This window comes from Chinchilla lanigera, unplaced genomic scaffold, assembly GCF_000276665.1.
Source record: "Chinchilla lanigera isolate Chin_1 unplaced genomic scaffold, ChiLan1.0 scaffold00038, whole genome shotgun sequence".
NCBI classification, from domain to species: domain Eukaryota; kingdom Metazoa; phylum Chordata; class Mammalia; order Rodentia; family Chinchillidae; genus Chinchilla; species Chinchilla lanigera.
The window spans coordinates 19909797-19934654 of record NW_004955439.1 but is presented as its reverse complement, the minus strand read 5'-3'; the positions used below and the strand labels follow the sequence as shown (position 1 = coordinate 19934654).

The 24858-nt window shown below is 42.6% G+C and overlaps 1 protein-coding gene across 2 annotated transcripts in view; it reads right to left on the bottom strand.

Annotated features, from left to right (window-relative positions):
* The window catches only part of Park2 (parkin RBR E3 ubiquitin protein ligase), a 1289129-nt gene that overhangs the window by 18704 nt on the left and 1245567 nt on the right, over positions 1-24858 (bottom strand). The window contains exon 10 of one of the 2 annotated variants that reach the window (XM_005390686.2): positions 11913-11996. In XM_005390686.2, the coding sequence (XP_005390743.1) occupies positions 11913-11996 (84 nt within the window). Of the gene's footprint in view, positions 1-11912; positions 11997-24858 lie in introns of those variants that run through there. The other variant, XM_005390687.2, reaches the window with a different exon arrangement.

The window sequence follows — 24858 nt, the reverse complement described above, 5'->3', positions numbered from 1 at the left end:
GTGCGCATAGTGTGTGTGGTATATGTGATGTGTTTTGCGTGATGTGTGTGTGTGGTGTGTAGTGGGTGTGTGTGCATGTGATGCATTTTGTGTGGTGCATGGTGTGTGTAGTGTGCATGGTATGCAATGTGCGTGACATGTATGTGTGTGCTGTTCTGTGTGGTGTGTGATGTGTATGGTGTGTAGCTGAGATGTATATGTGCTTTTGTGTGGTATGATACATTGTGTGCGCTGTGTATGCAACATGTCTGTGTGTGCTGTTTTGTGCAGTGTGAATGGTGTGGTGTGTGTGATATACTCATGTGTATGTGCGACAACACGTTTTTATAACATGCTTCACATCGAGTTGTTTGAACAGCTCGTGTATGAAGTCTGGCACACAGGGCATCGACTTGCAAGCTCAGATGACAAACTGACTTTGAGAAATCTGCTTAGCAAATGCCAGGATCCCAAGACCAGTGGGAGCCAAAGCCTTCAGGCATATTGCTAGGGAGTGACTTCTGACTCACCCATAGGGTGAGCACTTCGGGAAGGGTTCTGGGGAGAGGTGACCCTGGGGGTGCTGAGGTAGGCTATCTCAGGGTACCTGGTGGACTGTGGCCCTGAGGGGTGCACTGGCTTCTGCAGTGCTGCAGCAGGTGCCTGGTGCTCCTCATCCTGACAGCCCTGGAGGGGAGCATGCAGTTTTTCTAGTACAAAGAGCATCTTGGAGAGACTGGGTCTGGGTCTGGCAGTGAGGATCTGTCTGCAAAAGTGCGAATGAGGTGTCACCACTGGTTTGTCTCCACCGGAGCTCCCGGTGACAGTTGGTTGCCAGTGCAGCAGTGTTGAGGTGGGGCCTCTGAGGGAAATTGCTGAGTTCGTGAAACTGGGTTAGTTCTCTTGCAGCAGGTTGCTGATACCAGACCAGCACCTTTGTCCCCTCCCTCGTCTCCACATGCCCGTCTGCCTCCCACTTCCTGCCCTGAGCTGGACTGTCACAAGGGCCTTGCCAGAGGCTGAGTCAATGATGGTGCCTCCTCAGACTTCCGTAACTGTGAGCCAAGCCTCTCTCTGATAAGTTACCAGTCTCAGTTATTCTGTTAGAGCAATAGAAAATAGACTGAAATAGCCAGTGTGTGAAGAAGTCTGCTTTCACTTGTCTTTTAACCTCGCTTGCATCTTCTCTCTATAGTGCCTGGCATTTTAAACATTCAGTCTTTAAAAAACCCTAAACCCCACAGTTTTACCATTCAGTAGCACTTTATGACCCATAAAATGTATCACGCGCATTCTCATTTCATTATTTATAGCTCGGTAGATCTTACTGGCCCCATGTGGCACGGAGGAAAAAGGGCTGTAAGCAATTGAGTGACCTGTTTGGGAGTGAAGGAAATCAGACTCTCTGCTCCCCACAGCAAACCTTTGCTTAGAGGCTAAGTGCTTTGAAAAGGCACTGCAGAGAAGCTGGTGTGACGCTCAGCATTTATTCAGCTCCCTAGGAGGGAGTGATGGCTGGGAGGAGGCACTCAGTCTAATGGAGATCTATCACCACCATTCTGTCCTGTCTGCACATCCATTTAGTTTGCGTCCAGAGTCAAGGACTCAGGAGAAGTGGCATCAATAAAGCTGTTTTACTTAAACGAACAAGTGATTCGGGAAGTACATTCCCGAGTAACTGGGGACCTAGATATCTGGAGGTAGTAAATTCCACCCATCTTCCTGTTTGGGGATGGCACTTGAGTGACAGTAAATAATGGCCAAGGGATGGGGATGAGGCAAATATGTCCAAGAATTCAGGCTCTGTGAACCATTGCTGCTTCATCTCCTCCCTGAGGGAGGCACAGCCTCCGGCTTCATCTCTGAACAGGAATAAGATACATTCACTTGCAGATGAGCCAGCTTGTCTCTATGGTTCGCCCCAGGCTTCCTCACCCTCTGAGGAGCTTTCTGCATCCTCTGCCCACTGACCATCTCTGCGGAGTTGCCCACACCGAACCTGTGGCTCCCTGAACTGCCTGTTTTGTTCCTGTGTTTCCTCTCCCAGTGAAGACCACCAGTTACCCCAGTGGGAAACTCGAGCTCCTTCTGACTTGCTGCCAGGTTGTGTGTGGTGTACAGGGATCCCACCCCACTGGCCTCCCTGTGCCCACCCCAGCAGCACTGAAGTTCTACACTGTCAGCTCCTCAGCCCACTTTGAGACTAAGTTTCACTGCCAGGGATGCTGGCTGCTGCTGTGACTCAGATACGAGCCACAGTCCAGGGATTTGCCTGCAGTCCTGGGGCACTACTCAGCTCAGGGTAGCTCACCTCCAGTGACGGAGGCTGTGCTCCAAAGCCTGGCCTTGTGCCCCTGGCCTCAAGGCTGACAACTCTCAAGAGCTGTCCCAGGGTGCTGGGTATGTGACTCAGTGGTAGAGCACTTGCCTGCATGCCTGAGGCCTCAGTTTTATCCCTAGCACTGCAAGGATGGGTGGGAAACATTTCAGTTCCCAAACTGCCTTCAGATTTCTGATGCTACCACGATACTGTTGCTTTAGCCTATCCCTCTGCCTACTCCGGCTGCCTTTGTCCTTTGAAGTGTGCCTGAGAGCACTCCAAGATGCCTCCTGTAGTCTCAGAATCTGTTTGCTCAAGAACCTGCCTTATGAAAGTTAGGACCTGGAGCTGTCCTAGGATTTTGAAAAAGGGGATAGAGTTGGCATCTTCCTGCTGGATGCCAAAAGGGGCCATATCTGAGTGAGACAGAGCACTGGAAGGTTGAGAGGGGCCTTAGGGAGCAAGGGCTCTGCAGCTCTGAATCATCCTGTCCCTGGAGTTGTCCAAACAGGCAGACCCTGTGGGATTACAGGTGTCCATGGGTGGGAGAAAATGTCATATGAAATTTATTGCCAGCCAGTAAGAGAATCGTGTTAAGATCTCCAGCACTCTTCCCTGAGAATTATGCACATTTGAAAAAGAACTTCTGGGATGCTACTGAAACCTAGCGATTTAGTTTCTGAGCAGTGATCCATCAGAAGGACTTGTGACCTCCAGGATGAGGCACAAGCAGGATCACTGGGTTCCAGGAAATTATAGAAGCAGGTGGCCAAGACCCCCAGGTTATGTACCACTGTGGCATTGCCCCTCTACCTGGGCTCACAACCATGGCCCTGTGGGATTTGTGGCGGGGCTGGGGGATTCTTTGGGGCCTGGTGAGAGACTGTAGCTTGGTGCACAATTGAGTTTGCTAAGCATGTATGTTCAAACCCAAAGCAGATGGCTACTGTAGACTCATCCCTCTCTAGGGCTAGAGGAGAGTGGTAAGGAGAAATCCTCTCAATGAGCAGAGCTTTAGGCAACACACTTAGTAAGTTGCCAGTATGAGGAAGCGGGGTCCTCTCAGAGGCAATTAGACCATGAAGTGGGATGAAGAGCATGAAAAGAGAAAATCTAGAAAAGTGAGGAGGAGTAGCAAGACAAGCACATGTACAGAGAAGATGCCTGGGTAGACCTACGGGAGGGAGTATGAAGTGTGAACACCTTGATATAAGACAGTAATGCTTATTAGACAGCACTCATCACTTGAAGAAGTCAAAGGATGACGCTGATGTTTGACCTGTGCTGGCCTCCATCTCTGGCCACATCAGTCCTGCTTCAGGGAGTGCATGAGGAGAGCAACTGTTGGGGTAAAAAGAATGCTCTGCCCAGGCCCTAACACTCCCCACCAAGGCCACCTTGCTGCTGCCATTACCAACGTGCAAGCTGCCATCAACAAAGACCAGCATCGAGTCCTTAGCGTGGTTTCTCCCTCACAGAGACCAGTGCACCACATGGTATCTTGTCAATCACAATGACACTGTGGAAGGGGAAGAAATGCATCTTACAGGAATTTTATCCCATTTTGATATGGGTTTGCCTTCCTTGACAACAAAGCTTAAGGCAGCTGTACCATCTGCAGGCTCACAGGACCCCATATAACACTGCATTGGACCAAAGACACCAACTCATGTCAGAGAACATGTCACAGGAGGCACACGACCAGGAAGCTCTGGTCCTACCCCATGTCATACTGTGTAGAAGGCACTGACTGGTAAGAGTTGTGGACCAGCCTTCAACATGCAGCTGAGATACACTGTGCGAGGGAGCCATCCTCCAAGATGAGGTTCACATGCTATATCAAAACCCCCATGTGGGGCCATGTCTCCAGCACGTGGAACACAGTGGTTCAGGAAGTGAGGGCTGGAGGTACAAATGGCTCACTGACCGTGACTGCCGGTGGCCCACTTGGGAATGTGTGCTCTCCTTTATCTTTTATGCAACTTGCAGATATGTAGGCCCCAGTTTCTATCAGGAGAACACTTCTACCAGAGAACAAACCAAGAGTTCTAGCAAACCTCAAACCACAGCAGCCACCTGACTACTTCACAGTTCACTGGCTAGGTCACCGGCAGTGAGGCAGAGTCACCATCCTGGTAGGGCTACTGATCATCAGGAGCAGGGAGTGCTGTGATGATATAACAGAATATATCTGTGGGAAGGATACATTTGGCACCTATGTGACCCCCTGGATCATCTTTTGGTACCCCGTTGCCATACAAATAATCAGTTTCAGTGATCATAGCTTTATAAGGGGATACAATCAGGACCTTGTAGCCATCAGGGATGAGCATCTGTACCACCCACCAGGTATGCCCCTGGAGGTGCTGATCTGAGGGTGGGGAATGTGGAATGGACAGTAGAGAAGGGAGAGCCAGTGAGAATCACTTGCAATCTTGAGACCATCTGCCACAGTGTGAACCATGGTTTACTCTCTCACCCTCCATGCGTACATTTCTCTAGTTCTTTTCTGGTTCTAGGGAGGAAATATCTCTAGGCAGTGGAAAGGTAGGTTGCAGTAGACACAGCCTGACCAGATCCCTTGTCTAGGACTGGAGCGCTTGTTTCCCCTGCCACTGTCTCTGTCAGCAGCAGATGGTTTTCTGTTCAGTCTCTGTCCAGGAGTCTCTGCCTGCTGAAGAGAGCTACTCCATCCAGGTCATGTCTCCTCCAGTGGGTAGGGAGGAGAGGAGGGTAACTCACATCTCAGAACTGGTCCATGCATGGGGATGTAAAACCTAGCCCTCCTACCCCTTGCAGAACAATTCTGAAAGCCTAGCCTTGCTCAAGCTCCTTACAGTACTGGCTGTTGTAACTACATGGCATGATTCCTGCATGGCGTGATACCCTGAACACCCTGCAGTATCCCTTCTGTCACCAAATCTCAAGAGTGTCAGAGTTTTCATCTTGGAAAACACTACCTATTATTTACAATCTACTATGAATTATTTTCCTTACTATAGTTAATGATCTTTGAAAAACATCAACCTGATGATGTCAATCTCAGAATCCCTTCATGCTTTCTCATTGCCCTGAGCTTCAACCTTCATAAAATGACTTATGAGGCTCCTTACTCCCTGACCTCTGCCTATGTCTCCAGCTCTGCCAATTGCTATCACTGCTTTCCTGTTATGCCAGAATCAGGTGAGCTTCTTTCACTTTGTTGAATGTGCCATTCTCTTTCATCTTTAGAATGCAACATATCATGTTTCTCTTCCTAGAATACTCTTATGTCCCTCCCTTGCTTGAATAGTTTATCTGTAAAGGCCTCAAATTTCACTTCTTCCAGGGAATCATTATTTGAATCCCTCAGAAGACTGGTTGGATGTCACTTCTTTGTACCCATAGCCTCCTGAACCTCCTGTCCTGTGCATCTTGGCATACAGTATTTTAATTATTTAATTGTTCTTCTTCTTCTTTTGCTTCCCTAGGTTATAAACCTCACAAGGTAAGAGGCCAGGTCTCTTTGCAGTGATGTTATATCTGTAATGGTACATGGTACATAATAAATACTTTATAAATGTTGATAGAATATCCCTATTTTCCTTATTTCCACTGATTAAGACATAGCTTACATATGGTTCAAAGGCACACGAGGGGGAAATGTAACCCAAAATGTAACCAAAATTTCACCTATGGAACTCCTAGGATTTGAATGATTGTCTCTCAAAGTTCATGGTGAGTTTAATTGCCATTGTGACAACATGAAGAAGTGCGATCTTTAAGAGATGATTAGACCATAAGGGCATCACCTCACGGACTGGACTACAGGGGTGAGTTTGGTTCATTCTAGGCCTTTACCTTCTGCCGTGGATGTTGCAACCCAATGGCTCTGGTCAGGCGCTGGCCCTTGACCTTGGACTTCCATCCTTCAGAACTGTGAGCCAATCAGTTTCTGTTCATTCTCAGCAATGTAGTCTCTAGTGCTGTTTTATAGCAGCAAAAATGAATTAAAGAGACTTGCACTTGAATTTTTAAAGAAAATGCTAATTCTCAATGTTTCAAAGCACATGTCCATGTTAAATATTGTAAACAAATGGATTTCAAGCACTGAAAAATAAAAACTCAAACTGAAGAGTCTGATACCACAGGGCCCTGCTGTAGCTTGGATCTTGAATGTCCTCCAAAGGCCCCTGTGTTAATGGCTTGGCTCCCAGGTGAAACTGCTGAGAAGTGGAAACTTTCAGAGGTGGGGACTTGTCATTCATTCAACAAACACTGAATGAGTACCAACTGTGTGGCAGGCACTGGAGGACATGGTGGGAGGCCTTACGTCATTGGGAAGGTGCCCTGGAAAGGGGCTGTGAGACCCCAGTCTCTTTCATTTCCTTTTGTTCTCTTCCTGCCACATGAGATGAACAGTTTGCTCTGCTATGTTTCCCCACCATTGCTAGCTGGCTCACCAACCCCCAGGCCCAAAGACATGGGTCTGCCTGATACGGGAGTGAAATCTCCAAAACTGTAAGGCAAAATAAACCTTTTCTCTTGATAAGTCACTTATTTCTGGTATTTCGTTACAGTGATGGGAATCTGACTCATACAGGCCTGTGCCCCTGGCTGGCACACACTGACTGCAGCTGTGTGGCCATGTAACAGCTGCCCCTTTGCCAAGCCCCATACTCTGTTTGCCACAGACTCCACGTTTCGGCAGTGTGTGACTGAGCCTGCAAGCTAATGTTTTGATGTAATTTAGTAACTATTCTATTTGTTTTAATAGGAGAGGTAGAAGAAAAGTGAAATATCTCTTTGTATCCTCATCAAAATATTGGGAGGTCCCTGGCTGAATCAAGACTGTTTCATGCGGGGCTGGGGATTTAGCTCAGTGGCACAGCGCCTGCCTGGCAAGCACAAGGTCATGAGTTCAATTCCCAGTATTGGAAAAAAAAAATAAAAAAAAAAAAAAACCTAAAAGACTGTTTCATGCATTTAGAGGTTTGGTCCCTGCTAACACTGGGGTTTGCTATCTTTGGTGGGATCTATAACAAGTCAATAGCAGCTTGCTTGCCTCCCTCAAGATGCTGAGTGAGCAAAGTGTGTGCCTTGCTGTTGCCTTGTGGAAACTGAGGTGGTTGTCAGTCCTGGCAGGTGCGGCAGCCACTGACCTGGGTATCATATTTCTGCCCCTGGGCAGGCCTCCTTCCCCAAGTATAATCTATCACAAAAAGTTGCGGTGAGGCAGAAAATAAGGTCTATTTGAAAATACTTTGTGACTAAGCACATTATAAGTGGTGTTATTATTTTTATCTTAGGCAAGATGGTGGCTTCATTCTTTTAATCTGGAAGTCTGATGGAGGGAATGGTGGTTTACACTGGGAATCTTATTTTCTCTAATGACTCAAGAGATTATTGAGTCAAAAGTCAGCCTAGAAATTCTAGAGTGTTCTCGCAGCTTCCTGGGGCATGGGGCATATGGGAATGAAGAAAGAAGATGTTGTTCATTCAACAAACATTTAATGGATACCAGCTATGTGCAGGTACTGGAGGATATAGATGCCACAGGCACAAACCTTGCATTAACAAATCCAGCCAAGAGAGAGGGAAACAATGTTTCCCTCTGTGTGCTGAATATGCAATAGAAGCATGTGCAATTTACCTGAGGCCCAGAGAAGGTTGTGGGGTGGGAAGATGATTTCATGGAGGAAGAGATATATGATCTGGGCCCTGAAGGTTGAGTAGGAGCTTGACGGGCAGGGATGGATACATTCTTCTTAGACATTGTCAATTTATTAACATGAGAGAGCAGTCACTGTTTCCAAACTGCTTTAGTCAGGTATAGCCACTGAAATAGATTTCCTCTGTGGCTTAATGTCATTAAAAATTGAGGTCTCAGTTTGCTCTTCTGTTAAATAGGGGGATTAACAGTAATGACGCAGGGCCACTGGGAGAATGAATCAATCTCTGTAGTTTGCAAGAGCAAGTGGGAGTTAATAGGCGCTGTTCAGGGGAAATAGATGGAGGGAACCAGAACGTGGGAGAGAGCAGCAGCCCACAATGAGAGGAAGCAAATAGGCCTGGACTCCCATTAGCCTGTGATGGATTGATCTTCTGTCGCTGATTTCCCAAACTCTCAGCAGTTTCAACCTAAAGCTTGTTCAATATTTTAAAACCAATTTAAAACCAATTTTTAAGTTTGCTTTCTTTTTTAAAAAAAATATTGCATTAATCAAAAAATGCATTAAGCTTTGGGTCAAGCTGCCTAACCAATAGGAAAAGCTGAGTGGGCCCCAGGAGCAATGGGCTTTCCTGGCTGAGAATGTAATAGCAAAGGAAACCAATCAGTGCTGAAGCAGGGGAAAGGAGCCCCAAGTGGCTAAAAAGAGAAACGCTGCAAGTGAACTGAATTGGAACACAGATGTGAAGAGGGCCAGTGAGGGCATTTTGTTAGTATTAGCAAATCTCAGACATGAAGGCGCATCGGAAGCCTTCCATTGCAAGGTGGGCTGCAAGTGGTTTTGATAGTTAGCTGTGCAGAGTGCTGTCTTTTTAAAGATTTGCTGTCAGTGGAAGTACAGGGGTGGCCTTCCCTGAGCTCGTTGCTGTCTGATGGAAATGCAGGAACAGAATATAAGGCAGCTCTATTAAAGTAAAACCCTCCCCTCTGTCACAAAATGCAGCGGGGTGCTGCAGTTTGACTAACCAGTTTATTTGGTTGGCCTCTTTCCACAGCCAGGAGTCAACTATGGTTGAAAGAAGGAAACCTTTGGAGCCCTGGGAAATTGGCCCAGAGAACATGTTAATTATTTTATATTTTCGTCTGTCCTCTGCCCTGACCCAAAGGGCTGACTCCAAGGGGCTGTGTCCCTAGGGTCCTATGGTTAGCTTTCAGTTGGCCAGTAGGAGGCACTATCAAGAAGAACTCAGAAGGTGGGGGAGAGAAGACAGATGTCTTGTCTGTGTTCCTGACCTGCTTCGGACCCATTTCTGGCCATGCTGGACCTTCCACAATTATTCTTCCTGCCATAAGGTCCTTCCTTGCAGGTCCAGCTCATAGAGTTCATGAAGCACCTTTTCCTCCTCCTGTCCCTTCTGCAGAGGACAATCCTGGTTCCCTCTGATTCTAGGCTCCAAGGCCCGCACTGGCTCCATCTGTGACCCTCCCCTATACTGCAGGTCATGCCTTCCACTAATAGTTCCTCACAAATTCACTTTCCTGTGGGGCCCTGACTGAATCAAGAGATTTAGGATGAATGGCTGCAAAGAATGCAAGTTCTGTTCTCCTGCAATGGTTGACGAGCAGATTTTTTTTTTTTTTTTTTTATTGCTTGGTTGGTTTGTTGATTTACTTTGTTGTCAGATAAGAGGAATAGGAGGCTGGTGTTGTGATCAGGAGCTGGAAGCAGGAGGAGCCTAATCTAAATGTGGTCTCTAATCAGAGCGACCTCGTTCTGTGTTCTTGGGCTGGGGATACAGGATGGACTAGGGGAGATTCTTGCCTGCATCTTTCTCCAAGCAATGTCGCCTTCTGGAACCGTCTCTATCACCGCTATCCTGTTTACTCTTTATAAGCTATCTCCTATGACTTCTAGCGAAGTGTATGTAATACGCAGCTACATGTTTGCTAAACTTCAGTTCGGCATATTTCTACTAGTGCTCATTTTCCTTCCAGTATCCCTGTGGCTTCCTTCAAGCCTCTGAAGGGAAATATCTGTATTTTGCCAGAGTCTTGCAGGCTAAGTAGCCCATACAAATGATCGATGTAATGTGACAATTGACATTGTCGACACAGTTCCCTTGATATTGGCATCTATTTTTAAGTTCAACTTTCTTTCTTTACACTGTTCTGAGTTGAATACTGAGGTTTTCATGATTTTTAAAGGAAAAAAAATGCTTTAATGATAAGATTGGTTGGTTCCTTTGGATAAAGAAAGCATGGGATTCTGGGTCAGGTCCTTGGACAGCTCAAGGGTAAGTAATTCTTTTCCTCCTTTTTCTGTATTGCTTTTAAATAGACATTAGGGTATTGCTCCTGAGAAGTCTTTGTCCTTGTGTGCAGCCCTAAGAACACATGGATGTAAACTGCTAGGCTAACTAACCCCATTTCTCAGGGCCCTAGGCACCACTCTCTTGGGAGAAGTGAACCTGAGTCAGGAGTCCCAGGGCCATGAATATTCCCCCTGTCAGTGCTGAGTGAATCTGGATTTCACTGTCCCTGAGCTAAAATGAATTGACAGAAGGAGAATTTTCTACTTCTGCTATGAAAAGGGCAATTCATCCTTAAATTTCCTAATATGCTCATGACCAACAATTTAGGAGCTGATGAGAAGACCTGAATTCACTAATTGTATTTATTTAGTTATGCTAATATTAGATAAACGTATCTAGAGAACACAGAGATATACATTTTTATGTCCTCATTTTATTTTTTTTTTTTTTTTTTTTTTCCGATACTGGGAATTGAACTCATGACCTTGCACTTGCCAGGCAGGCGCTGTGCCACTGAGCTAAATCCCCATCCCCTTATGTCCTCATTTTAGATCATTCAGATCTTTAGCATTCTTTACTATAAAATTAAAATGTTGTGGAATTTCTATGTCTAATGACTAGCTTCCTACCAAAGAAATGACTAGAAGATTTATCTGCAAAGATTTGGTGTTTAAACTCTGTTAACATCTACATCAAGAAAAAAATAATGAGCAAATTTATCAACTGTGCTGAAGTTTTTACTTCTCTCCTCTAAGGTTTGGTTGATCATAATTAATGAATAAAAGAAAACACATTTGCATTTTCCTAAGTTGGATGTAGCACAGGAAAGAGTAAGATTCAGGAAACAGGATGTTTATTTAATAAATATAGAAATACCATTTAGCAGAGTTCATGTCATTGCTAAAAAATGATCTTCTTGTACATTATAAGACTTCTGTAGAGATAATTCCTGAGTCATATTGGTTTGGATTTTGATTTTTCAACCTTATGATGTTATAAAAGCCATACTCAGTCAACAGCAGTGCACTTGGAGTTATGTGGTGTCAATCCCCTCACCGGTGAAGCTGGACAGTGTCAGGGAGCCGTGACTCTCAGTCAGCTCCAGACTACCTGGGTAACAGCCAGGATGGCAGTGCACTGTGTCACTGAGCTGTGACGCTAAGTAGGTTAAGGATATTCAATGTATTTTTGACCTAATAATATTTTCAACTTATGATGGGTTTATTGGGATGTAACCCTATGATAAAGTGAGGAACATCTATAAGTCATTTACAGAGATAATTTTCATTACAGATTCCATAAAAAACATTAAAAAAATAAAAGTAGGGTCAGTATTGATTTCTCTGATTTGGAGATTGTTAAGTTGCTTTATCGCCCCTCTAAAGACACCTCTGATAATGTTAACCTTATCCCTATTCCACACTGACTTGGGGAAAAACTATCCTGGAATTACAAGCACACCCCAAATGCCTATGACATCTACGTTGTAATCTGAGGAGGGGGTGGTCCTGGAAGCCAGAGCCCTATTGTTCCCAGGGCTGTGGCCTGTCACTCTGTGGCTTGGGTTTTCAGAGTGGAACCTCCAGGCAGCAGCTCCTGTACCCCCAGTGTCCTGAACCCTGTTTGAAAGGATGAGGAGGGCATTCTGTACCTGAATACCTGCTCCTGAGGCTTCACATACGGCACCACATTCACCTTCATGGTATGCTTCCTTGCAGTCCCGGCAAAAGACAAACTGCAAAAGAACACCCATGCATCAGGAACATGCGGTTGCATTCAGCCACAACATGTTTTCCTTTTTCCGAACTCATTATATTCATTCTCTGACTTACGATGCTTTTTATTTCAAAATACTTTTTGTGAAAAAGAAAACCAGTTATACTTTGCTGTTATTGTCCACTGTCAAGGTGTGCTCTGAGCACTGTTGTGGTTACAGAGAGTGAACTTCCTTACCTCCAAATGCTCTCAGCCCAGGGGAAGAGACAGCAATGCAAGGGAGACCTAACGCTCAGGGCGTTAGGATGGAGGAAAACACCTCCTTCCGGTGTGCACCCTTAATGTTTGTCTGTATGTGTAGAAGATTTCTACAAATGTGTCATGGACCTATTATTTGTATTGAAAGCCATTATGGAAAGAAGAAATAGGTTATTAAAAATTGAACTGTCCTTTTACCCCCTACTTCATATGTTGACATCTTAGACCCCAGTACTTACTTCAGAGCGTGATGGATATGGAGATAGGGCTTAAAGTGGTGAGGCTGGGGCCCTTATCCCATGTGACTCCTAAGTGTCCTTAGGAGATGAGGGTGCAGACAACACACTGAGTGGGGGCCCCAGGGAGGATGCGAGGGGAAGGTGGTCATCCACAAGCCCTGGAGGGAGGCCATGTAATAAATCACCCTGCTGACACACTGATCTCAGGTTTCCGGCCTTGTGGATTATGAAAAATACAGTTTCTGCTGTCAAACCCCGCAGTCTGTGGTACTTGGTTCTGGAATCTGCTGGACACTAGTATATGGGTTGCAGCAGGCTTTTCTACCAGGTGACAGTGCTTCTTTCAGCATTTACATGTCATGGAACCAAGATACCAAGGGACATCTAACTCCTGAGACACCATGGGAAAGCCACTGAATGTCTGGAACACTCAAGACATTTCTAGAGGTCTCAATGTTCTCTAGCATCAGCCAGGTGTTCAGCTTGGTTTTGGTTAAGATGAAACTACTTTTACTGAAAAGGGAAAACAATACAAACAGGATGGATATGTATATACATATAAAAAACATCAACTTTCTTCCAAAAGACATCACTGCTCCTCTTGGGCTCACAAACGCAGTCCACCCAACATGTTTTCCTTTTATGTCATCTTCATCATCTGAACAGAATTCTGTCCTTCCCTATATTCAATTCCCGTTTTTAAAAATTATCTGAAAATCATTTTAGTTTCAAAATATAAGATGTAAATACTAAAGCATTTTAGAATACGTTGATTACGTCTACAGAGATATGCCATCATTGATCTTGAAGCTACCACTTTCAGGGTACAAATTGAGTATCCCTTTTCTGAAATGCTTGGGATGAGGAGTGTTACAAATTTTGGTGTTTTTTCTTCAGATTTCAGAATTTTTCCATATACACAATAAGATATCTTGGGAATTTGATCCAAGTCTAAACATGAGATTCATTTGTTTTACACAAACAACCTGCAGATAATTTTGTGCACTACTTTTAGTGTACCTGCATTTTGACTGTGATTTGTCACATGAGGTCAGATGTGTGATTTTCCATTTGTGGCATCATGCTTTAAAGTTTCAGATTTTGAAGCATTCTTGATTTTGAGTTAGGGATGTTCAACCTGTGTTAAATTCCTTTTACAGCAGAGCAACTGAAGTCAAACATTGTGGGACTTCAATTTTACCCAAAGGTTCAAAGAAAGAAAATGTGTGCGAGGAAGTCCTTATACAAATCACCAGCATCCCCAGGTTTTAGTCCCTGACATTTTACTTTCTCTGAACTGAAAGTGAAAATAGTGCACAGTGAGTGGGGTCCTAGCATTTCCTCTAGAGGCTTTATTACTTTTTTAAATGTATCTACTAATTTCTAGGTTTGCCTCAATTCCATCACTCTCCTCTGACATGCTCTGTTGGGACACTGTGGGTCGTAGGGTTCAGTCATTAAGAACACGCAATGTGATCTCACTCACTGCTTTTGAGGGAAGCAAGTCTGATCTCTTGGCGTGACAGGAAAAGCACTTCACATCTTATTAACCAGCGGATGAGATATAAAATCAGTTTCATGGTGGAGGAACACCCTGGAGGTTGATCAGTTTGTCAGAATAAATAGGCCTTTCTTGACACAAGGACATTAAATTTTTTCTCACCAGTATGACAAAAAATGGACCATAAAGAAATAACAAAACAAAGAGAATATAAAAATTAAAGCCTCTCCAACTGAGTATGGCAGGGGAAGTAAAGGCTGCAGGAATATACCGGTGATAATTTAACAGTAATACACTTAGTAACTTGCTTCCATTCCAAGAATATTTAATTTAAACTTAGATACATCATACTGTGTTTTCTTCTCAGTTAAATAACTTGAACCTGTCTCAAGTAAAATGAGGAAATATCTAGAAGGCCTGATTTGATCTTGAAAGTATTTTGGGATTTTAAATCACATTGTTTAGGGCTCAAGGTGCCTGTATAAATGCTTAGAGCTTCAGTTCTCAAACTGTGCACCAAGGCACCTTGGGTGCCACAACAAATTCACAAGGGTGCCCTGTAATGTTTTAAAAAAATTGAGAAAAATACAGTAACACTCAACATCTGTTGGCAACTGAGTCACTAACTCCAGGTTGTCCCCACTGTTAATGGAGACTGTCATCCTCCTTTCAGTGATTTTGTATCATTACAAGCTGGATTTTTAGGTGTTATGACTACAAGAAAACACCAAAGAAATAAATATCACCAAAAAACAAATGTCTGTATCTGTTTGGATCAGGGACATAATTACTTAAGAGTAAAATACATATTTTTCCAGTTTAGGTGGACTAGTTTTTCAGATGACGTTATTGTTTATATTTAAAAGGTTCCTCCAAAGTCTCATGTGTTTGGAAAGTGGCTGGGTCATGTTGGCTCCGCACTCATCAGTAGTCTCATCCAGGATGAGCTCGGTAGCTGCGTGAGCCGTCAGGAGGTGGCTGGGCCCTTGTTGGAGGTGGGTCACCAGCATGCGCTGGCAGAAGGCGGTACTGTTCTTGGCTCCTCCCTTCTCTCTCTACTTCTTGGCGGCCTCCATCAGGGCCTTCCCCCTTCCTGCTTCTGCCTTGGCGCGAGGTGACTGGTTTGAGCCCTCTGGAATCTGCAAGCCAAGCTAACTTTCCTTTTTAAAGTTGTGGGTGCTGGGTATTTTGTTCCAGCAATGGGAACATGACTAATACAGATGGTTATTAAATTGTTAAGGTATTAATTATCTTACTTTGCTATTTGGACCTAAATCATTAAAGACCAGAACTGTTAGGTATTTCTCCTGGCCTGGAAGTGCTATGAAAAATTCACCCAGGTGCTAAGGGTATGTGAACACAAGAGGTTTCGGGGATGTCTGGCTTAGGCAGATATAAACTCCTGCTTGAGATGCTGTTTTGGGTCATTTGCAAATTGTGTCTGTCGTATAGCTATTTACAGAGGAAGAGCTTGTTGAGGAGAAGACACTCAGCTCCAACAATTTCAGACTCACTTCTGACCTGCAAGCCTGGGGCACATTGTCTTTCTTTGACCAACCATGTGGAAGGCTGTGATTTACCAAGGGGTTTGCTATTTTTAACCAAGGCCTCACATTTGCTCAGGCTCCTTTAAGATGCATCCTATTTCTCCAAGTCTTAGGAGCAGACATGAACTGAAAGGAGGAACCACCATCCATTTTACAGTGCACTTCTCCTGAATTATCTTCTGCTGAGAAAGAGCTGATAAACGCTATTCCTTTCCATTGTTTTTCTTTTTATTTTAATTTTAAAGAGAGTAGTAAATGAGAAACAAACAAAAAGTAGAACAATAGCAGCATACCAGTATCACAAGCATAAACAAATCAAAGCAAGAACATTTAAAGTGATACAGGGTTTCAAGTCAAAATAATATGAATTAACAGTGGTTGTTATATTACATATTGCTATCCTCAACTACGTTCCTCTGATTACTAGATGTAAGAATTGAGGACTGTGCCTGCCTGGCAAGCACAAGGTCCTGAGTTTGATTCCAGGTACCAAAAAAAAGAATGGAAGACTGTTCAAACCATCAAAGAGAATAAGAAAATAATTATTAGATAAAACAATAGAGATAATACAGAGTTTCACTAGACAAGATGGTAGGAATTCACCATTGTAATTCCATTGCATATTGTTACCTTCAAATCAGTTGCTCAGATTACCAGATATAAGCATGCAAAATTGATCAGGACATAAAAAATTGTAAGCATTAACTGTTCATTTCAGTATACCATCAGACATCAGCAATACAGTTATTGCAGCTATTCATATATATCTATTTATATTTTTCCTTTCTTCTTTCTCTTTTCTTCTTTCTCTCATCCCAGTCATTCCTTCCTTTGAGCAATTTCTTTCTTTTTCCTATCATCTATTGTACGTTTTGAGTTTTACCTAGTCTTTCAGGATCCTACACCAAGGAGACAATATGATGTTTATACATCTGGGTCTGATTTATTTCACTTATGAGTATAGTCTCTAGTTGCATCCATTTACCTACAAAAGCCTCTAGTTTATCTTTTTTTTATAGCTGAGTAATGCTCCATTGTATAAAAATACCACATCTTTTTTATCCATTCCTCAGTGGATAGGCATTTAGGTTGTTTCCAAGATTTAGCTATAACAAATTGTGCTGCTATCGATTGTTTTTATTTTAAGAATTAAAAATGTCTTTTACAATTATAAAAATAATACATACTTATTCCACTGGTTTTCTAAACTCTATTCTCTTGTTAGATTTTATTAGACAGTAATCAAGTACATGAACTGTATATGTTCCTATGCTGTTGGATTGAAGTAACAATGTGGTTGTGACCTGCCTAGCTAGTTCCACAACCAGGTAATTCCCTGTAATACATATCATCATATACACATGTGTGTGCAAGTATATGCTGATATATAACCACATATATGTGTGCATGTGTGTAGTCCATACACATGTATATGTGTGTGTATGTAGGTACATACCCCTATATATGTGTATAGGTGTGTGCTCATATTAGGTATAACCTATACACATGTATGTGTGTGTGTGTGTGTGTGTACATATATGTACAAAACTATTCTACTTGTCCTCCCTCTCTAGTGGATTCTGGTTGACATAATTCCTATATGAAAAGCTTAGCTAGGTCAATTTATTTCCTGCCTTTTGCAAAAGTACTGGTGTAAAACCAACCCTCCCATTTCATCTGTCTATGTTATTTATAGGACTGTAGTTCAAACCTCTTTCTATTTTTTTTAAATCCCAAGAAGCCAAATGACAGGCCAAAGCTATAATTCAATGCCAGGAAAAAAGTCATGCCCCCAGTAGCGTGATTATTTCCTTTTATTTGACAATGGACAAGTGAACATGGTAATTCAATAATCTGACCCAACTACAACAAACATAGGACATTTTCAAAATGGGAGACTGGCGCCAGAGTTCTCACTTAACTGTAGTAATTAGCTTAGCTGAAGTGCCTGAGATGAGGTATAAGAAATGTTTAATGAAGGCTTAATTCAATAAGGTATTTTTTTTTTTTTACTGAGCAATAGCCGAACTATTCTTAATGGTGAAGTCATATTTTTATCTTACAGCTAATATGTGTGAATGCAGTCATGTTCTGTGCAGATACATTTCAGTCAGTGATGAGCCTCATTCATACATGGTGGTGGTCTCATCAGATTACAATAGACCTAAAAAATTTCTACTGCCTGTGAACACAGAGCTGAAGAGGCAAAAGAAAAGAAAACTGCAAGAGAAGAAAAAGTCAAATAAATCTCTTAGAAAATTTACAATGAAAGCTTATCTGAAGTTTTTGCAAACCTCCGCAAAAACAGACTGAAAATACTCCCACGTGGACAGGTGTTCACTAATAGGAATGTTTATGCTGCGTGATGAGCTTACAGGCTAGTCTGTGATGAACAAATGCACCCAGCAAATGCCACAGACATGTCTTTGAACAGAATGACACATCCTCAGGAAGACCTCGGGCAGGACCTCCAGGAAGGTTCCAGAGGAAAGAAGCCCTGTCGCTCCTGGTGACAGACAATTCCAGGACAGCAGCTGTCCCCAGAGACCTCCTGCTGCAACAAGGTGTGCAGGTGAAGACAGTGACACCGATGACTCTGACCCTGTGAAGGCCTAGGTTAATGTTTGCATTTGTGTTATAGTTTTTAACAAAAGAAGTGTAAAAATTACCTTAAAAATTAACAAAAATAGAGCTTCTAGAATAAAGATATAAAAAAGTTTTTTGTACAGCTATAGAATGGGTTTGTGTTTAAAAGTAAGTGTTACTACAGGAAAGTCAAAGTTAAAAATTTAAAAAGTTGTATAAAACCTGGGTGGAGCAGGGCATATCTATAATCCCAGCATTCTGGGAGGCTGAGGCAGGATAATCGCATTTGAAAAAATGTAGAAAAGCTTGGGCTGCAGCTCAGTGTGGAGGTTCTGGGTTCAATCTCTAGCACAGCAAAAAAATGTTTTATAAAGTAGAAGCTACAATAAGCTGCAATTCATTTGTTATTGAAGACAGAAGACTTGTTAAAAATAAATTTAGTGTAGCCTAAGCATATGGTGTATATGAAGTCTGCAGCACTATGCAGAGGTGTCCTGGATTTCAGTTTCCTACCGCTCACTCACTGACTCACCCAGAGCTACTTGCAGTACCATGAGTTGCATGCTGTGTGAGTGTCATATATAGGTACACCGTTTAAAAACTTTTCTGGTATTGTTCAGATACACAGATACGGGGGCTGGGGATTTAGCTCAGCAGCAAAGCGCCTGCCTGGCAAGTGCAAGGTCATGAGTTCGATTCCTGGTACTGGAAGAAAAACAAAAAAAAAAACAAAAAAACCCAGATACACAGATACTTGCCATTATGCCAAAAGTGTCTCAGCATTCAGTGCAGTATTCAGTATGTGGTACAGGTTTGCAGTCAGTGAGCAATGGGCTAACCCACCTCACTCAGATGGACAGCAGGCTGCGTCACCCAGGTCTGCACCAGCACAAGCCGATGTTCCCACAGTGACGAAACTGCCTAATGACGCATTTCTTGGGAGGTACTCCCATCATTACAGGATGCATGGCTGCATTTACTTTTAGGATGAGTAAAAGTTTACATCCAGGCAGCATGTAAAAGAAGAGCATACTGTAATTCATGAAACAATATAGAGATATTTATATTTTAAAAAGTCAGATATAGTTTAGTGTCTAAAACTATAGCCTTGGAAGTCCAAAAGACTGAACACAGAGGTACTTTACTAGTCTGTGATCTTAATGTTTCTTGCTTTAGGTTTCTGCACCTGTGAAAAAGGCATAATAAGATGAGAAATATTTAACAGCTTCTGGCACATAGTAAGCAGTTTTCTTATAGGGTTACAATGCTTTACAAGCACAAGTCTAAAGAACTGAAAGATAATAGTAAGCACCATATTTATTAAAGTGGTTCCTAACACACTGACAAATAAGGATTGCTGTGTAAGTCTCAGGTGAAACTAGGGCCCTCTTGGAAATGCCAGTGTGTGAACTCCCTACAACTGTCAGGCTGCTTATGGCAAGGGAAGCTAGCTTCTCACTCACGTGTAAGCATGCAGAGCTATGGCACTGCCAATTCCTTCAGACAGTTATACCATGGTGGGAGTTACAAGAATTTCCCTTTGTGGTGACCCTTCAACATCATGTCAGTGGAGCTGCTGTTCAGTTGAAGCTGGAGTCTGGTTTCTCATGTGCTCATAAGAGACATGTTTAAAAGGCGATGTGCATATTTTCTTTTTGACAGCATAGGAAGGAAGCAGATGAACAGCTTCCAGTACAATCAGAACATTCCAGGCCTTGCTGATCAATAAAGTCGAGAGCTAGTTGATACCTACAAGTAATGACCCTTAAAGTAAGGTTTTGATCCTTACAGTTGAGTGATCTCTATATGAAAGCCCAAATTTCTTTGTGCCTGTTTTCTGTCACAACTGCATCTGTTATAAAACCGTTCTATTATGTGACGTTTAGCTTTCTTTCATAGCTCTGAAGTTCTATGTTAAAAGAACAGGAGAATCAAATACCATCTTAGGACCCCTTACTATAGTCAAGGGAAACATCAAAGTGTGAAGCACACATTTGTACTTCTTGGGAACAGAAGAAATATGATTCTTCTTGGTATGTGACTTTCCTGAAGGTGGCAGCAGAGATATGTAAGTTCAGCCTCGGTGTGTTAAAATTAGTGTAGAAGAGCAAGGGTCCCTGTGGGTGACTGGTCTGCTGATATCTGCACAACGCGTTCTGACAAGACAGCTCCACAGAGCGGAAATGGTGTTAGATAATGGTGCGCTAAAACTGGGTTCTGAAAAAAGACAATGAAATAATTTCCTTTCAAGTACACAACATCTTAAAATCACGGAATCTCATGGTGGGAAGCAAGCTTGAACTGTGCCAAGCTCTAAATGCAAACAGACCAAGACAATCTTTGATATGCACTCTCCCATTGTGTAAAAATAAATAACTTTAAAGAGGTTGGATATAGCTCAGTGGCCAAATTCCTCTGTATTTCTCAAATATATACTAATGATCCATTAAACAAAAGCACCTAATTTCCCACAAAATTCCATGACATCCATCACCTTGCATTTCTAGAGGTGTATTTGTTTTAGGTTTGTTATTTAAAAAGGTACTTACCATCTTTGGTTTCTTTTTTTTTTTTGTCATTTTGAGATAGGGTCTCGCTATGCAGTTCAGGCTGGCCTTGAGCTCACTTTGTAGCCCAGGCTGGTCTTGAACTCGCAAGGATCCTCCTACCTCAGCCTCCCGAGTACTGGGATTACAGGCGTGTGCCACTACACCCAGGTTCGTCTTTGGTTTCATTTCCATTTGTGGGAGCTCTTAAAGGAACTTTGAAAATTCCCATTTCCTCTGCCATCATCTGCCTCATAGAATACCCACTCAGTGTTTCAGGAGTGAAGTTTTAATTTACACACCCACTGTGAGTATGAGGGAGGGACAGCCTTATCACTACCCAGCTCAGAACAGGGGCTTCGAAATGAGGGCCCCAGGGCCACTTAGCTTGCTTCCCCAGAGCCAACCAAAGGGAGCTCATACTAAGAGCCGTGCTTTTAGTAAATGCTCTAGATGCTGGGTTGGTCCTCCTGGTGCTGGAACTTCTGTGAAATGAACTGTGCACTCTACAATTATGGACAAAGACATTTATGTTTCCTTCCTATCTCACAATAGTTACTTCTTTTTTAATTTAAAATGTTTTTTGGCCATTCTTCAAACACAGAATAGGTAATTTGGAAAGTATCTGAACTTCTCCCCACTTTCTGTTTCTCTCTCTTCTATTTTGCTCTTTATTTGTGTATTTGCTCTTTATATGTATATATATACATGCATACATATACACACATACATATACATAAATGTATTTTGTGTTTCTTATTTGAGACAAAATATGCAATATTTAAGCTTGTGTGTCTGACTTATTTCACTTAACATTATGTTCTCAAGTTGCATGCATTGACATAAGGATGCCTCAAGTTTATGCTAATTTGATTCATTTATACTACCAGTTTATCTCAGTTTGTTGAAAAGAAAGCTTTGTGTTATTATCTGTTCCTTCTTTGTAAGAATCTTTTTGTTCTATGTCTTACACTCTGTAACCGCTTTGATGATAATGATGCATAATATATTATCTATTGCTATTTTGCTTTATTTTTTCATAAAATAAAAAAAAAGTATTGGCCATTTTTTCTTGAACAGCCTTACTGAGATATAATTTGCACAGTCATGATTTTAAAAAATTGTTTATGTATTTTTTGAACAGGTAGCATAGGTATGTAAGCAGAAATTTAAACAGTACATTGTGAAAAATAAGCCTCCGTTCTTCCTTGGATGTTACCTGTTCATATGTGTATTTTCCAGAAATATTTTATGCATTTAAAAACTCACACACACATACTTTTTAAGCAAAAAATATAAAAATAAACATATTGTATGATGTAGTGTGCTCAATATCTTAGTTTTTGGTCTAATGCATCTTACAGGCTCCTCTGTATTGGGACCTACTGAGCAGCTTTACTCTTCCTAAAGAGCTGCACAGTATTCTGGTGGATAGAGGTGCCTTGAGTCGTTCAGCCGGTATGTTAGGGTGAGCACTTACATCCTTTCCATACTTCATCGTTGTAGACAAAGCCCAGGATTGTCCTTCACCATAGGCCATTTTGCACATGTGAAAAGAAGTCTGTCGGATCCGTTTCTGGAAGTGAAGTAGCTAGGTCAAAGTGTGTGTGTGTGTGTGTGTGTGTGTGTGTGTGTGTGTGTGTGTCTGCTACCTTTGCATTGCTTCTGCAGCCGCTGCGGCAAGATGTGTGAGGCCCAATTCCCTTCCCTTCCCCAACATATGGTGTTACCAATCACCACGTTTGTCAAGCCCCATTAAAAGAATCTCAAATAAATCCCAGCACTTTTGCTAAGACTTTTTACACATGTTGTGTAACCGCAGAGGCATCTTCTTGGCCAAAGGACTAACTCCAGGCCACTTTGTAAGTATTGCCTATGCACTGAACTTGTATCAAGGTGGCAGGTAGTGGCCCCATGCTTCCTTTCTCACTTCTTTATGAAGCCAGTCATCTCCTGGGTCATCCTGTCCTGCTTTGACCTGCATGCTGGGAAAGGACTTCTGGTGGATTTATACACTGACAGTCAACATTATTGGAGGTCTAGGTTAGAGCATAGGAAGCTGGAGACAGGAAAATAACAGGATTTCTACCTGTATCCTGGACCTTCACTTGGTATATCTGGTCCTCAGCATCTCATGCCAAGTACGTTACAGTAGCAGCCTACCAGGAGCCAGATGGAACTGGGGCAGGCACAATTTATGGAGTGACTCTCTGTCTCTAACTCCTCACTTCCTTTCTTAATTCTCTTCTCTGAAACTGATCCAGAGAATAATTCCTGTGGTGATGGTCCCTATCTTCCACACTCCCTAGCTCTTCCCTTAGTTTCATGGTTTACCTTGCTTCCAAAGGCAAAAGTAAGCTTTGGATGCAAGCTGGGACTCCTATAAGGATTTGATGACGATAATATTCACACCATTAATGTTCATTCATACAAACTTCTTGGTGGGCAAATTTCTGTCTCTAACTGAGAATTTCCTTTAACATCTTGGAAGGCCTGCCCAACTTTGATTTCAAATCAGCATTTCCCAAAGCTTGTGGAGCAGTTGGCTCCTTTCAGAAATGGAGCACTGGTCACAGAGTATCAAATTCAACACCACTTTCAAATATTGCCATTCATTAGTGGACCCATTCAAATATTGTCATTAATTAGTGAACATGCTTGAATATGGCCATTCATTAGTAAAATGCATAGCATATGCCTTGTATAATTTTTAACTGGTCTCTAATCCTTGTGACCTTATCATTTACAATCTGTAGCAAGGCACTAGACTCTGTAAAAATGATTACACTGTGCCAGTAAAAATGTGAAATCTAAGCCATATGGCAATTTGAGCCCAATGTGTCCCGTGTGCCTGTGGGCATCCTTATGCTCTCTAGCACAGCAGGGGAGACTAAATGCTTTCCCTGAACACCTGGGCCTGGTCCTTGGCAACTTAGGGCAAGGCCAGCTTTGGAAAGGGGCCCAGCCATACTGGGAGCACCTTACTAGCACATTTTAGAGATTCTTGTCTTTGGAGTTTTTAAAAAGCTTATCAATAATAAATAACTCTATCAATCTATCTATTATCTATCTATCTATCATCTCTCTATCCCCTTTTATTGGGTGTTGAGCAGTCTCATACTTCTTCTAGTTCTTCTTCCCTAAACTTGAGCAAATGGATCAAAGTATTTTCTCTCTGAGCATTATTTTTTTCTTACATAAACTTCTACTAAAACGTTGGTCCTTTCATAAGATACTATTTTTACTTATCTCCTCTTGTAAGTGGGTAATATTTTTCATCTTGTTCATTTCTGTCTCCCCACGAGTATCCAGAACCTAGTAGGTAATTGGTATCTGTAGCCTGCCAGGTGCATAAATCAAGAGCTTGCAACCAGGGCAGAGAGATGATGTTTACAAACAGCAGATGACTTTGAGATCAACTGTGAGCTGTGTGATACAATAGTCACTCATATGCACATTTGTGTAGTTCAGGATGCAAAACGTCAGAGGCTCTTGTAACAAAGAGATCCAGGTGGTCTGTGGGAAGTGACATTTGCTTTTCTGCCTTTTACCTTGAACCTTCAGACAGCAGCCTCCAACCCCAGTTCTGACTGATGGTATCTCTGCTAACAACTTCTCAAAATCTACCCCAAACTCCCCACCTCTCTCCCAAGCTGCAAGCTGCCTACTGTGTATTTCCACTGGGCAAGCTGAAGTCACTTCAAATTCAAGTTAGTTCAGATTCCATGTGGTTACTGTGGAGAAGCCAGGCCTCACACAGCAATTGTCACAGAGGTGGAAGGCAGCAAAGCTTTGCAGGGTGAATGAGCAGTAGTGAATAGAAAAGTCTAAACTCCTGAGAAGCAGGCAGCATGGTGTTGAAATCCAGAGATGAAAATGGAGAGGTGAGTCCTAGGGTCATAAATGTGAGAACTGAACCATTGGGCCAGGGTGAGTTCCTTAGTGACCTTACAGCCCAGAGTTTGGGTCCAGTGATGCAATAATTATGCAGATTCTGAGGCTAAGGCCATGGGCATGATGGGGTGGAGAAAGCTTCCTGACACATGGCTCAAAAGTGGTTTGAAAACAGAAAAAGATAACAAAGAGATAATGAAGGAGGAAAGGTAAAGATAATGCTAGGAAGAAGGGTAAAGCCTCAGAGAAGCTCAAGACAGGGACTGCCAACCACTCTCAGAGCCAAACACTCCTCCCATGGCTTCCAAGG